The 15,299-nt window shown below is 41.2% G+C and overlaps 1 protein-coding gene and 1 long non-coding RNA gene across 5 annotated transcripts; one reads left to right on the forward strand and one right to left on the reverse strand.

Annotated features, from left to right (window-relative positions):
- Positions 1 to 4,187: 4,187 nt before the first annotated feature.
- LOC307013879 (uncharacterized protein) lies at positions 4,188 to 12,058 on the reverse strand. Of its 4 annotated transcripts, XM_079641479.1 has the most exons (11): positions 11,929 to 12,034; positions 11,495 to 11,574; positions 9,241 to 9,378; positions 8,622 to 8,731; positions 8,437 to 8,532; positions 8,231 to 8,312; positions 7,651 to 7,777; positions 7,453 to 7,558; positions 6,471 to 6,653; positions 6,284 to 6,358; positions 4,188 to 4,581 (listed from the first exon to the last, which is right to left on the reverse strand). In XM_079641479.1, exons 8-11 carry the CDS (start codon positions 7,483 to 7,485, stop codon positions 4,498 to 4,500), a joined length of 375 nt encoding a protein of 124 aa, XP_079497605.1. In that variant the 5' UTR covers positions 7,486 to 7,558; positions 7,651 to 7,777; positions 8,231 to 8,312; positions 8,437 to 8,532; positions 8,622 to 8,731; positions 9,241 to 9,378; positions 11,495 to 11,574; positions 11,929 to 12,034; the 3' UTR covers positions 4,188 to 4,497. The 4 variants fall into 4 exon arrangements, with proteins under 4 accessions (XP_079497605.1, XP_079497607.1, XP_079497606.1 ...); XM_079641481.1 differs by lacking the exon at positions 11,495 to 11,574 and having other exon boundaries at positions 8,231 to 8,307; positions 8,441 to 8,532; positions 11,929 to 12,058; XM_079641480.1 differs by lacking the exon at positions 11,495 to 11,574 and having other exon boundaries at positions 8,231 to 8,307; positions 11,929 to 12,058.
- Positions 12,059 to 13,943: 1,885 nt separating this feature from the next.
- Positions 13,944 to 14,448, forward strand: LOC307013882. Its single transcript, XR_013801098.1, has 2 exons — positions 13,944 to 14,078; positions 14,299 to 14,448. It is a non-coding gene; the product is annotated as an uncharacterized lncRNA (long non-coding RNA).
- The last annotated feature ends 851 nt before the right edge of the window (positions 14,449 to 15,299 follow it).

Here is a 15,299-nt window from a genome sequence, read left to right on the forward strand (position 1 = left end):
TGATCTTGATATACTGCTTGAGTCTTATTTGTCGTCATACTTGAAATATTTAGTTTTTTAGATATACAGTGGGGCAAAAAAGTATTTAGTCAGCCACCAATTGTGCAAGTTCTCCCACTTAAAAAGATGAGAGGCCTGTAATTTTCATCCTAGGTATACCTCAACTATGAGAGACAAAATGAGAAGAGAAAAAAATCCAGAAAATCACATTGTCTGATTTTTAAAGAATTTATTTGCAAATTATGCCGGAAAATAAGTATTTGGTCAATAACAAACAAACAAGATTTCTGGCTCTCAGACCTGTAACTTCTTCTTTAAGAGCCTCCTCTGTCCTCCACTTGTTAACTGTATTAATGGCACCTGTTTGAACTCGTTATCAGTATAAAAGACACCTGTCCACAACCTCAAACAGTCACACTCCAAACTCCACTATGGCCAAGACCAAAGAGCTGTCAAAGGACACCAGAAACAAAATTGTAGACCTGCACCAGGCTGGGAAGACTGAATCTGCAATAGGTAAGCAGCATGTTGTGAAGAAATCAACTGTGGGAGCAATTATGAGAAAATGGAAGAAATACAAGACCACTGATAATCTCCCTCGATCTGGGGCTCCACGCAAGATCTCACCCCGTGGGGTCAAAATGATGACAAGAACGGTGAGCAAAAATCCCATAACCACACGGGGGGACCTAGTCAATGAACTGCAGAGAGCTGGGACCAAAGTAACAAAGGCTACCATCAGTAACACACTACGCCGCCAGGGACTCAAATCCTGCAGTGCCAGACGTGTCCCCCTGCTTAAGCCAGTACATGTCCAGGCCCGTCTGAAGTTTGCTAGAGAGCATTTAGATCAGGGGTCTCCAACCTTTTTCTAACCGGGAGCTACTTTTGAAAAAAGAAAGTGGCCAAGAGCTACTCATGTTATTTTATATAGATTTCAGTGCACATATCACATTCGTGACTCAAGAGCAGAAACATTAACATTAACATGAATAAACTTGACTTTCTCATGAAGAGAAAAAAAGACAAATAATCACCATGCAATACTGAGTTCTGCTTTAACATCAATAACTACAGTAAACAGTTTTACAGATAAGAGTGCAAAGTTCCTAATTGTAATAATAACATTTCTAGCTCTATAATTTAAATTATTTCAAGCATTTCACAAATTTGTTTCACATGTAAAAGGGGAATATGGCTTGTGCTTTTCTCAACTTGCATCGAGCAAACATATGTCTTCAAACATTCAGTCTGTCACTGCATTGTTGTCTTTCTCCTGACTCAGCTAATGTGACACCTGGCACTGCATAGCATCCACCAGAGCACTGTACTGGGGTGTGTATCCTGACAAATTCACTCTGATTGAGTCATTGAGGTGTTCATCAGTAAGTCTTGTCCTGAATTTGGATTTGATAAAGTTCATATCAGAGAATGCTGATTCACAGCGATATGTTGACCCAAATAAGCAGGACAGTTTCAGTGCAGCAGTTTGAATGTTTTTGAATTTCTCTGGGTCCAATAGCTTCCAGAAATCTTTGTCCATCTGATGTGCTTTCAGCTGAATGTCATTCTGGAGATTGATTATCTCCAGCTCCAACTCTGAAGCACTGAGACTGAAAAGGCTGGCCAGTTGCTCAGACATGTCAGTAACATCCACGATGTTGAATGGGTTAGCAAGGAAACTTGCACAGGGCTCAAGCTGTTTAAAGTCAAGAAACCTGTCCTCAAATTCCTGCCCAAGCTTAGTTAAGCAGTCACAGTACTTTGATAAGTCAAGAAAGCCAGCAGCAGCTTTATTCTCCTGCAGTACTTTTTGAACAGAGGGGAAATGATGCAATTTATTTCCCTTTACTTGCTGGAGATATATATACACAGATTTGCTTTAAAGGCCTTTACAGCACTAATCATGTCACATACTGTTTTGCCATTGCCTTGTAGCTGGAGGTTAAGCTGGTTTAATTTTCCTGTCAGATCAGTCAAAAAGGCCAGGTCAAGTACCCAACCAGCATCAGATAAGATGGAGGTGTCCTCCCCCCTCTCTTCCATGAAGAGCTTTACCTCATTCAGCAAGGAGAGGAAGCGCTGTAGGATTTTCCCTCTACTCAACCACCTCACCTCAGCATGGAGAAGGAGATCTCCATATTCAGCTGACAGTTCCTCAAGAAAAACTTTGAAGCTCCTGTGTTGCTTTGCCTTCGCTCGGATAGAGTTTATTATTTGTATCACAGGTTTCATGACGTGATTGAAGTCCATAACTTTGGCACAAAGTGCTTCTTGGTGAATGATGCAATGGTAACTCAGGAAACGTGGGAAATATGGATCTGACTTACAATTTGCGATAAAACCGTTGTGGCGACCTCTCATAGCCGGGGCTCCATCAGTTGTTATGGATACAAGCTTCTCCATTTGCACGCCTTTATTTATGAAATAATTCTTAATAGAATTATACACGTCCACACCTCTTGTTGTTGTTTTGAGTGGAAGCAGTGTCAGAAATTCCTCTTTCGCCGTAAAATCCTCAAACACCATCCGGATGAACACAGACAGCTGAGCTGTGTCGCTCGCATCCACCGACTCGTCGCACTGTATGGAGAACCACTTGCACCTGACCATGTCCCGCTCCAACTGTCCCATGGCATCCACTGACAGCGCCGACACTCTCCTCGCCACAGTGTTGTTTCCCAGTTGCACATCGTCAATGGCAGACATTATCTCCGACTTGCTCTTGTGGTCTCTGAACAAAGTCTCTGCCATAACAGACATCGCTCCCTTAAGAACACCGCCATCAGTGAAAGCTTTTTTGTTCTTTGCCAAATACTGAGCGACTCGGAACGATGCTTCTGTAGCTAGGCTAGCTTTCTTGGCAGGCTTCGTGAACAATGACTGCTGCCTTTGTAGCGTAGCTTTTAATTGTTGTACCTTCTCAACGCGAAGGCAACTGCCGGCGGGATACTCCTTTGAAAAGTTTTCGTGAAGTGCCGCTCGACATTTCCCTTCTTCCCCACCGCAACACTCGAGCCACAAATTAAACACACACACTTGTCTTTGATGCTCGTAAATAAAAATTCATGTTCCCACTCGTCATGAAAGTAGTATATTTTAGATTTCTTCTTTGACGGACCTCCCTCAGTTGTCATGACTGCATCTTACATCTCTTTTTCTCTATCTTTCTTACTCTCAAAATATACTACATAAATAAATATGTCTCAACATGTCAACTGCACTTTAGCGCCCTCTGGTGAGCTACTCGGAAAACCTCCGCGAGCTACTGGTAGCTCGCGATCGACGTGTTGGCAACCCCTGATTTAGATGATCCAGAAGAGGATTGGGAGAATGTCATATGGTCAGATAAAACCAAAATAGAACTTTTTGGTAAAAACTCAACTAGACGTGTTTGGAGGAGAAAGAATGCTGAGTTGCATCCAAAGATCACCATACCTACTGTGAAACATGGGGGTGGAAACATCATGCTTTGAGGCTGTTTTTCTGCAAAGGGACCAGGATGACTGATCCGTGTAAAGGAAAGAATGAATGGGGCCATGTATCGTGAGATTTTGAGTGACAACCTCCTGCCATCAGCAAGGGCATTGAAGATGAAACATGGCTGGGTCTTTCAGCATGACAATGATCCCAAACACACCGCCCGGGCAACGAAGGAGTGGCTTCGTAAGAAGCATTTCAAGGTCTTGGAGTGGCCTAGCCAGTCTCCAGATCTCAACCCCATAGAAAATCTTTGGAAGGAGTTGAAAGTCCGTGTTGCCCAGCGACAGCCCCAAAACATCACTGCTCTCGAGGAGATCTGCATTGAGGAATGGGCCAAAATACCAGCAACAGTGTGTGAAAACCTTGTGAAGACGTTTGACCTCTGTCATTGCCAACAAAGGGTATATAACAAAGTATTGAGATTAACTTTTGTTTTTGACAAAATACTTATTTTCCACCATAATTTGCAAATAAATTCTTTAAAAATCAGACAATGTGATTTTCTGGATTTTTCGTTCTTCTCATTTTGTCTCTCATAGTTGAGGTATACCTACGATGAAAATTACAGGCCTCTCATCTTTTTAAGTGGGAGAACTTGCACAATTGGTGGCTGACTAAATACTTTTTTGCCAGGCGAGCGTCATTTCACGTTGTTTGACATATGTGAGCGGGGTAGTGTAAGATAATCATGTTCACTCATCAACTGCATTGTGAAAATGTGTTTTATTTCATAATAAACATCAGTAGTCATCAGCTTAATGAAACTAGCCTATCAGTGAATAAAGTACCAGATAATATGTCAAAAGCACTACAATTACATACTGATACACAGATCCTAAAATATTATATCGAAGTCTGTTAGCCTGTCAAGGATCCTTTATTTGACCTCTCTACTTGCAGTGTTCAGAATCTATTTTTGTTATTCTTTTGTGAAAAATCTACAAATTAAAAAGGTCTTTACCTTTACATCACTGTGTTTAAGGCCACAGAAGACATAGAAGAGTGGTGCTTTTATTATATGTAGCGATTGAAGATGGATTCATATTTTTCCTGCTTCCCCGAAGTTACTTTCGGTTCACCGTTCTGCTTGATGAAGTCCTGAGAAAACAAATTACATCACATTATACTAAATGTGAGATCATCTCTTTTTAAGTCAATTTTTACACTGGTTTATTACGGCGGCAAAAATCACACTGAAAAGCTCTGGAGCAAACAATCCAGGGATTGCTGGTTATAGTTTGAAGAAGGTTGACATTTTAAAATAAAACACAGCAGGCTGACTTTGAGTACAATCAACATATATTATTATCAATTAGGCATGGGCGGTATCATTTTTTTCATACCGTCATACCTTGCTGACATCATACCGTGGTATACGGTATATGACGGTATCAGTCCCAATTGAAGGGATAATTTCTCCCCCAAAAAATTTTTTTACTCAGCCCCACCAAAAATATTTTCCACCAGCCGCCACTGACGGTATGACTTGGGTCGACTTGAGTGAGGTGGCGTTCGGCGGCAAATAGATGTTTCAAACGCTATATTATATGTTCGGTGTAAAATGCAGCCCGAGCCGGTAGACGCTCGCAAAGTGCCGCGACGTGCGCGCAAGTGCAAAACAAGGGCTGCATACATCACACATTGTGCAAATGGCACATTTTGAGATCGGATACAGGACGTGTTTGTAGATGTCCAACGTTGTTTCCATAGTGAGCTAAGTTAACAATATATCATCATACATAAACATTTCCCGGGAGTAAATACTTGACTTATTGAATAAAGTTTGCTATATTCACTAACTAGTTTGGCAATATTATTCCGTGCATGTGTTAAAAACCTTATTTCGATTTTATTCATTGGATTACTCGCGTGAATGTTTAGCACGTAAATGCTTTCGTTTTTAAAACCGTCCGACCTCGACTACAAAACCATCAACCAGTTGCATAGGATTAAAAAATGTCAACACGCACTCACCCCGTCTTAAACATTCCCAAAGAAGTGCCTCTGTCTCTCGTTGTGCTGGATGAAGTCACTGGCGACGAGTAAACCCAAAATAGTCCCAAACAGCCGCAGAGGCATTTTTCTTTTTTACTAGTTTTCCGAGTTCGGGGCCGGCAAATGCTGCCGCCATCTTGCTCAGCTCAGCTCTGTGCTGAGCTCTGAGAGCGGGAAAGACGGACTGCCCTCCCCTGCCCTCTGCTGGCGCGTGCTGTGCATTACAACCAATGTCGTCCCTGTCAAAACTCCGTGTCAGTGTAATAGAATGAAACGCATCTATGATTTGGCGCACAGTCTGTGACGTCACGGTATTGAAAATCATACCGACGGTATTTCGAAATACCCTGGTATACCGTAATACCGTCATACCGCCCAAGCCTATTATCAATTCTTTCTCATCCTTCTAAATATCATTCACACTCAATATCACAGTTAGTATTTTAATGTAACAATCACTATTACAAAGGCAGATATATAAAGAGAAGCTTTAAATAAAGAAAATAAATATGTTTTTATGCTTTAATGCAGGGGTCAGCTACCTTTGCTATCAAAATAGTTATACTCTTCAACCCCATAAAATGTTTTCTGGAGAAACGAAACATAAATGTTTCAAATATAGTCATATTATACCTAAAGAAGCATAATTATAGTTTGTTGCATTTACAAAATTATAGAACACCAATAAAGTAAACTAGTGACATTTTATATATTTGTCATAACTAACAATCACTGTTTTATTAAAGTTGAATACAATTGCAATGGTTGTGCAAAAGTACTAGAAAACAAGTGTCAAAATTCGTACCTCCATTTCCTCTAATGAGGCAGAACCCTCCTCCACTTTCTGCCAAATGCCATGGCTGAAGCTTGAGTATCGATCCTGTTGGAATCACACATGATGTTACCACTCAAAGACCATAGTGTAGGTGTTTCCTTTAATACCTGAAAGGCAAGTCTATTTAACACTGATCTTTACTTGATTGTACACATACCTTCACCATGCCAGGGATGATCCCATCCTCGATAATACGAACAGCATTTCGGAGTCCTCTTGCGAAGGTGTCCATGGCTCCGATGTGAGCGATGAACAGGTCCTCCAGGTCTGTGGACTCCCTGCGCACCTTAGCATCAAAGTTCAGGCCCCCAGGCTGCAGACCACCTTGTTCAATGATGGTCTGGAGAGAATATAAGACACTGAGGAATTACTCTTGATAAATCACTGTCTGATCTATACTACAGAGTGTGCAGAGTGAATTCTTAACACTTTCATGTGGACAGTTACATGAATCAATAGAATGCTCATGTAGCTTTGTCTGAGGACGCTGGAGTGGGAAAGTGATAATAATGTTGAATTGAAAGCTTATTCCGCTGCACCAAATCATTTGGTGCAGCGGAATTTAATGGGCAATAAATCAATCAATTCTGCTTGTATATGTCAAATTTAAGGTGTCTGTGTTTTTATTTATTATGTGTTGTTTTTTAAGTATTATTGATTGTGGGCGTGCACTGGATTTAGAGACGGATTAAGTGGTTGTTAAACCTGGCTGCACTCACCTGCTCAGTGTGGTTTTGTATAGAAAGAAAGGGGGTGAGTCGGGAGGCAACATTTTCTGTTGGCAGAAATGTTCCACCGCAATATCTTTAATCATCACTTGCACTGGTCATCCGCTCAATGTTATTGGAAATGCGATGTATTGTATTTTTCCTTATTTTTTCAAATGAAACGGAAGGAGTGAAGCTGTTTTTGTTTGAGCGTGTCCAAGTTTTTATCTCCCGTATTAAGCCGCTCACTTCCTTTTTATTAGGACTACCTATAGCCGGAACACTGCTTAAAACAAATGTTTAGTCTATTAAGTATAATAGCTATTTTAGCTAAAGCTTTTATGAATCCCATTCAAGAGGTGCTCAGACAGTGTCACATTAACAAACATAATTAGCATAAACTCCTTTTACAAATTAAATAAATAAGTTCACCTTCATGACCAAGGTGGCATTCCTGATGTCCATGGGGAACTAGTCTGTGTCCCAGCCCAGGTCAGGAGAGCCCGTGTCGGAGTCGACTGACCCCAGCATGCCAAACCTGTCCAGCAGCAGGCAGCGATAACACAAAACTGTTTCAGTCTTCAACATGCTGGGGAAGTGTTTCCTTGAATATTAAGTTAAAAGACTTACGCAGAGGCCATGACTACATCATGTTCATAAGAGTGTCCTGCCAGGGTGGTGTGGTTTGGCTCGATGTTCAACTTAAAGTCATTCTCCAGACCATAATACTTCAGGAATCCGATGACACTCACAGCCTCTACAGAAAAAAGTGACATATAAAAAGGCATCATTAAAGGAATACTTCACCCACTTACCCTCACTCCATGTTAACTTGAATTTGTGAAAATAACTTGCTTATCTAGCAAGCCTCCACGGTGAACGAAGAATCCAAGAACTGATAAAAGTCTTTATTAATGTTGTTAAAAAAAAGAATGTTCGGGGCATACGGTATGGTATGTGGGAAACATAGCCATATATAATATGTGGGAAAAAAGTAGATCGTATGGTATGTGGAAAATTAGTATAGTATGTAGTATGTGGGGAAAAAAACTCATGGTATATTATTTCGAAAAACGTCTTAGTATAGTATATAAAAAAGGTCTCCAAGTACCAAGTAATGAGTATTTGCAATACAAATGATCGTTTTGTGGATGAAGTATTCCTTTAAGACAGTATACTTTCAAAGCATACTTGTTTTGTTAAATCTTACCATAGTCATACTGGTGTTTGCAGGGCTCCTTAGGCTTGGGTTCAATAAGGAACTGACACTTCAAGCCAATCTTCTCTCTGTTCTTGGTTGAGAAACACAAGCATTACAACTGAAAGTGGAATATTTCTTCACCTGACATGGAAATTCCAAGTCATGGGTGATTCATTCCAAGTTGGAATGAATCCCATAATCACGTGCACACTTACTGACAGCCATTTTGAAGAAGTTAGCCATGTGCTTCAGTTCAGCAGCAACATCAGTATTGTGGATGGTAAGGAAGCCTTCCCTTCCTTCCCAAAACACTGAGGAGACAAATATAAGGTAGCAACACTGTTACATAAAAAGAGGAGAATATAGACATTTGACAGTGACACAATCAAGTCACTCGTACCAAAGTTTTGTGCACCCAGCTTCTGAGCAGTATCCAGTCCCTTCTTCAACTGAGCTCCAGCGTAGGCCAGAACATGACAGTCAGGGTTGGTGGCTGCACCGTTCATGTACCTGTAACATGAACACAATGTGTGTTATGTAATTTTTTTAACCTAATCCATATCTATCAGTATATACAGGACTTAACTCAAACAACCTTATACATATTGTATTTTGATATTTGACTATCTTTTCTTAGGAATCATTAAAGTAGGCCTTAGGTCACAAAAGGAAGATTACAGCTGTGACGTCCATCTTTATCTTTAGGTGCTACCTTTTGTGTGGAATCTAGACATGTTTTGAGAGGCAAATATGTATATGACCAGGGAAATAATTTAGAAGTTAAATATGCACACTGGAGGACAAATCTGCAGAATAGATGGTGACAATTTGACTGCATAGTTGTACTATTAGGTCTCTGTTTCCTTGGTCAAGCCTTTCAATGATCCTCCAGCATTGTAATATATTAGATACAGCTTCCTTTTTTGTTTTCCACTATTAATGCTCAAACTCAATGTGTATCATACATTTCTAAATGAGAAATAATATTGTACTATGCTTAACCTCTGGGAAACACTGACCTGGGGTGGGCGAACAGGTTGCAGGTGACCCACAGCACCCTGACCCCTGTCTGGCTCTGCAGCTGGAGAGCCAGGTCTGTCATTTAATCCAGATTCCTGTTGGACTCCTCCAGGGTGGAGCCCTCGGGAGCCATATCCCTGTAAAAAAAAAAACACAGACAGACGTTGATTTATATTAAATATGTCTTACATTTCATTGCTTTTAATTATTCTTAAATCAATTTATTGCAACAACACAGGGGAGTTGGACATCAAAACCAATGAGCATAGCCTGCTGGTACTTTTAATCATCTTTGATATCTTATAAGGTGTTATGACCCTGGGTCATTAGTGTATTGATATTCTCCCTCTTCCTGTAAGAGTCTGTGTGTGGCTATGTGTGGGTGTTTCTCAATGTCGAGGACGCTTGCTTGGTACCACAAGTCTCTTCCCGAGTCACTTGCTTCAGAAGCACGAGGCAGGAATCCTTCCTAGCCCCGGAAAACAAAGAATTGTGGAACAGGCTAACAGGTGTGCGTCATATGCGAGGCCCCGCCTTAAATGGAGCGCTATTTCCGCCAAAGATTTGGAAATTGGTCCGTGCGCAAAGCATTGTGGGGATTTTAAGACCGCGGAGTCTACACATGTACAGCTTCGAAATTTCTCGCTACGAAGTACGCCGGCCTCGGTAGAATTCCAAGTATGCTGGACATTGGAGCAGTCCTTCGGCGGGACTCGATGACGTAGTATGCTTGAAATAGTGGCTCTGGAGCAGGGCCGTATCCAGCATTTCCTAAATACCGAGGTCCAAACATGCTAAAGGGGTATACCCCCTCCAGATTTGGGGGATTTTCATGATCTAGTTAGGTGCTTTATAAATCGTGTGGGGGGTCACAAATTGGATAATATATTGATTTCAAACCATGTCAGTGGGCTGCAGCATCAATTATTTTTTAAAGTGTAATGCCGACGTCCACTTACTAACGTAGAGCGTTCACACAGGATCTGCTGGTCCTATGATGTCCTGTGAGGAGCAGATTCACAAGCAGCCCGCTGGACTCAGATCTCTAGATACCTCATCACTCCTCCGCTGCTCCGATACAAGTCCGGGCTGCGGAGCTTTGTTGATACATGTCGTCTTCTTCTGTTTGCTTTAATCGAGGCTACGTAGGTATGCCGCGCCCCCATCGTCAGTACTACAAAGAACCCAGTTTAGTGCCGTTAATTCACAAGTTTTGTTACACAGCTCGGAAAAAATTACAGAGGTCCGGACCTCTGTGACCTCAATGGTGGATACGGCCCTGAGAAACACTCTGGGTGTTTCTCAATCGCGAGTACGCTTGCTTGGTAGCACATGTCTTCCAAGCGTCTTGCTTCAGAAGCGAGGCAAGAATACTTCCTGGCATTCGGAAAACGAAGAGTGGAACAGGCTAGCAAGTGTGCAGGTGTGCGTCATATGAGAGGCCCCGCCTTACATTTTCCGCCACAGATTTGGGGAAATGGTCCGTGCGCAAAGCATTCTGGGGATTTTCAGACCGCGGAGTCTACCCATGTGCAGCCTCGAAATTACCCCCAAACCAAGGACGCGGCCTCGGTAGAATTCCAAGTATGCTGGAGATTGGAACAGTCCTTCGGCGGCACTCGATGACGTAGCATCCTTGAAATATTGGCTTGGAAGCCAGTTTCGTCGAGATTGAGAAACGGCCCGTGTCTGTTGTAGTAGATCTGATCTGTTGTTCTGTGTGGCTAAAAGTTACCGATTACTAGCTAGGTTAGATAGCCATCTCCATTAGCAGCTCAGGGTTGGGGTGCCTCACTACTGCTTGTTTTCCCAGTTTTTGCACATCAACTTTTGACTCTACTTTTTGTTTGGCCACTCAGTGGAGCTATAATAAATGTACGTTCAGTAACTTGTGGTATGTGACTTTTTAGGTGATGGTATCTGCAGTCCACAATAGTTGGGTCAATTTCGAGTTGCTGCTTAGGTGTAAGTAGGCAACATTTGTGTGTAGTTTACTACAGTTTGACCATGTGTGTTGTGGTTGTTTCAGTCCACTTGTTGGTGGTCACTTGTGTGTTGTTGCTGTCATGTATTTAATTGAATTGTAGCAAATTAGCAGTAGCGTGGGTAAAAACTGAGGGGAAGCCAATAATACGTCCTTTCTTTTGGGTCGGGGGTGTTGTGGTCAATGTAATAACGTAACCAGATGAGTGATTACAGCACCCGGTACCATTTTACACACATTTGTATCATATGAACAGATGCAGGACTTACACACGCCTGTTATCTAACCGACAGGTCCGCACCAGGTCCGCACGCACTCTCCAGCCGAAACTCGAGCATTCCTTCACAAACTTCAAACACAAACAAAGCTTTAACGTTTTACGTCCGATTCGCTCCTTTTTTCCTTGCTGTACACAGCTCCAGTTTGGGAATTGGCCTGTCATCAGATTGTATTTGTTGTTGCTGCTGTAGCGGAAGTTTAGTACAATTATTTTTGATTAAATACTCCAAATCTGCACCCTCCATAATTGCACTTGCTTCAGTTGCTTGCTACTTTCTAACGGCGGTGAGAGTGGTGAAGTGGCGCTATCTATCTTCTATCGATTAGATTTATGATTCGAAAATTATAAAAGTTGGCTAGACATGTGGATATTATCAGGCTGAACAAAACGTGCATTTATCAAACAGGTTCGTTTTCCACTGACCTTATTTTGAGCTATCTTCCAAAACCCTGTGGAGAAATCCCATTGCTTTTTGTCGATGGAAACCGAGCGCAGCTTACTTCCGTGTTTTAGGACGCGTCACAGCAACACTGAATTGATGCGATTTGATTGGATTGTGAGGCAAGGGAAGCCAGCCGCCTCTGGGTTCCCTTGGCATGGCCCTGACCAATCACAGGTTGGCAGGGGCATGACGTGAGCCTTGTCTGATTGGTCAATCCCTCCATTTTTTTTCACCAAGGGAAGCCAATTTCGGCTGGCCTCCTCTCGCAACAGAGAGTGCAATATACTGTTTCACCATAACATCTAGAGGAGCGCTGTTTCACTCTTTGTAAAATACTCAATGAGAATGGGGAGAGACGGGCCGGTGTTGGTACCAAACTCCAGACGGCATCCCAAGATGGACACTTGACACAGTGGCTTTTAGCAAAGCTCAAAAATAAAACGAGTGAGAGATGAGTGTTAGAAATTAAAATCAATGTTTTGATGGTATAATGTAGCTTAAACATACCGTCAGTTTAAACGCTCTTTTATACTGAAAAACCAGAAATTCTTGTGCACAAGCAGTTAAGCTTTTATTCTGAAAATCCTTCATCTACGGTTAGCATTTAGCATGTGGCTAATATACGAATTCCTAAAGAGGTGAATTGAGAAGCGAAATGACGTGGTGTGGTGAAAACCGAAGCCTACTGATTTAACACTACAACGATAGATGTCGAGATACTACCATGTTGAATATTAAATGAAAGTACAGTTTATTTGAATACATTATTGTTTACAGACGAGTGTAGCATGTGACAACATCCGGAATGACCGGAAACCAAACGAGCCGAGAAGTATTGTTTAGAGTATTGATTACAGCGTTTAGAATGTGTTAAATGAAAAGTGATGAAAGAGAATATGAGGAGAAACGGCGTGTTAAGCATATATTGAATGTGAAAAGAACCTATCCTCTGTTTAAATGCAATAACGGACATTGGAGACGAGGTGAGCCGGCTGGCGGGGAGGAGCCAGCAGAGGATATATAGAGAGGCGAAGTCCCTCCCCTTCCGGGAGCCTCCATGGGACCCCGGAAGCGGAAAATTATACATTGAAGTCAATGGAGAGAGAAAAGTTATCTTTTGATCCCGTTTGAATTGTGCCACGAATGACACATATGATGTTTGTCAATCTTAAACAATCATTTCCATGCAAAAAAAGTCACAGTTTGTCGTAAAAATGCTGAAATATAAGACTATGAATAATACGCAACTAGAAAGACTACAAATCCCAAATGCATTCTGGGTCGCGTAAGTGATGTCATAGGCGATAATGCTCCAAGACTGGTTGTGACTCGCAAAGCAAAGAGGAAGAAGAAGACTGATTTATTCCCTCCAATAAATATAAGAGATTGCTCCAATAAATTCACTTTTACAAGATGCCTGTGTGCTTTGTACGAGGTTGTAATCACAAAAGAGATCATACCACTTGCTCGTTCTATCGCTTCCCGTCTGATGAAAGGACCAGGAGTCGTTGGACCAAACATATCAGGTAATATACATGTTTTGCATGGAACATAGTCAAGTTAGCTACCTAGCTAGTAGCGAGCATGTTAGTTAGCATTATATTACATTACTTAGCCTTGTCATTTGTATTAGCCTTAACATGAAGTAAACCAAAATGTTAAACAGTAAGAGTAGTCATGATGGTAAGTATTTTGTGAAACATTTGAAGAGTAGCCTATCGCCCCCTCCACCAGGTGCTAAGGGGGCGGGAGGTAGGCTAACGCCACATTAGTATCAGCGATCTTTTCTACTTAATGCTATCTGCACAAATGGTTAACATTGACCATTAAAAGATCAGGAAGTTCAGGGAGAGTCGAAGGAAGGAAGGCAGGCAGGCAGCTTTGCATGACATTCTTCTGGACGTGTTTCATTGTGATGATAGTGAGAGTGAGTCAATCTGTTTGTTGGAAAGACAGTAGTTGAGTGATTACTGAGAGAAAATTATTAAAATAGATAATTATTCAGTGTTGTTACTTTAAAGTGTTGTTACTGACCTTTTTCTCTTTTATTTTCTTTACCTCACCTGTAACTGCTGAGACCCTGAGGAACATGCACACTGGTCTGACCTGCTCTGGTAACCTGATTTCCACTGTACGTAATAGTATTTGGTTATGGTATATTATTTATATACATCAAAGGCACAATGCACCCCTCAGAGACACACATGTATTGAGTGTGATATTTTGCATTGGTCATGTGAAATCATCTTTACACACTAGAAAACTGTAGGAGCGGCAACTTGTTTTGAAATTGAATTTTTAATATCCGATAATAAAGTTGATCTGTTTTCTTTATTCTTCTCTCTTCCCAGCTCCATCCATCACCATTCTCTGTTCCTGCCAGGTCCTGCTTGCTAATCAATGCTCATATTTTTTTTTTACACAATTACAAATAAAGTCAATGTATTGTATGACATTAAGTTGTGCTTCATTCTGAGTCAATAATAAATTCATTCTGCCTTCAGCTGCAAAATTATTGTGGACTGCACCGACATCCATGTAGCAGCATACTCAACATACAGCTGTGCTCTTAAGTTTACATGAAGAATTTGTGAAATATTGGTAATAACAGGTTTAAATGATTATTAGTAATTAATTATATAATTTTCTCATCGTAGATGAGCAGATGAGAAAAGCAGAATATGCAGCTGCCATTTTCCACATGGAAAAGAGAAAGGGCCAAGTGTATTTGAGTGGACAAAAGAGAAATCCCAAATACGAAAAATAAAATTATACAATTTAGATATGTATACAAATAAATATATATCCTATATACACCATCATGTATAATGATGGTGTATGATGTAGAAGGAAGTGTGGTAGATAACAATTAAATATAGAGTTACATACAGATCCATGTTACAGCAAAAGATGGAATAACTAAGAAGCACACAGTATAATAATAATTACACGCAACAATTAAATAACTGCTCAGCAACTCCACCACAATCCCAATCTGCTGTGTCCTGTTTTCCTCCCCTCTGCATAACACCCCATCACACATACGAAACACAACGCAGAGTCCGAGGGTGTTAAGAGTATGTTTATTTAAATGTCCTCCTCTCTACTGGCCAACACAGGGAGCATATGCTGGGTGTAGAATTGTTCCAGGAGGAGGAGATTTCCATGCCATGCAGGGTCTTTGGGGATGGGGATGATGATCCCCTCCTTCGTGGTCCACAGTAGCAGAGACTCCGGTCTGTGATTTGCAGCTGTTATATAATATACAATACATTTTTTTGAAAAACATTTGATCAAAAAATAAGGATTTGGTCAGGATCTAGAGTCAGTGTGTAGTTTATTAATTAATCAA

This window comes from Notothenia rossii, assembly GCF_949606895.1.
Source record: "Notothenia rossii genome assembly, chromosome: 7".
NCBI classification, from domain to species: Eukaryota; Metazoa; Chordata; class Actinopteri; order Perciformes; family Nototheniidae; genus Notothenia; species Notothenia rossii.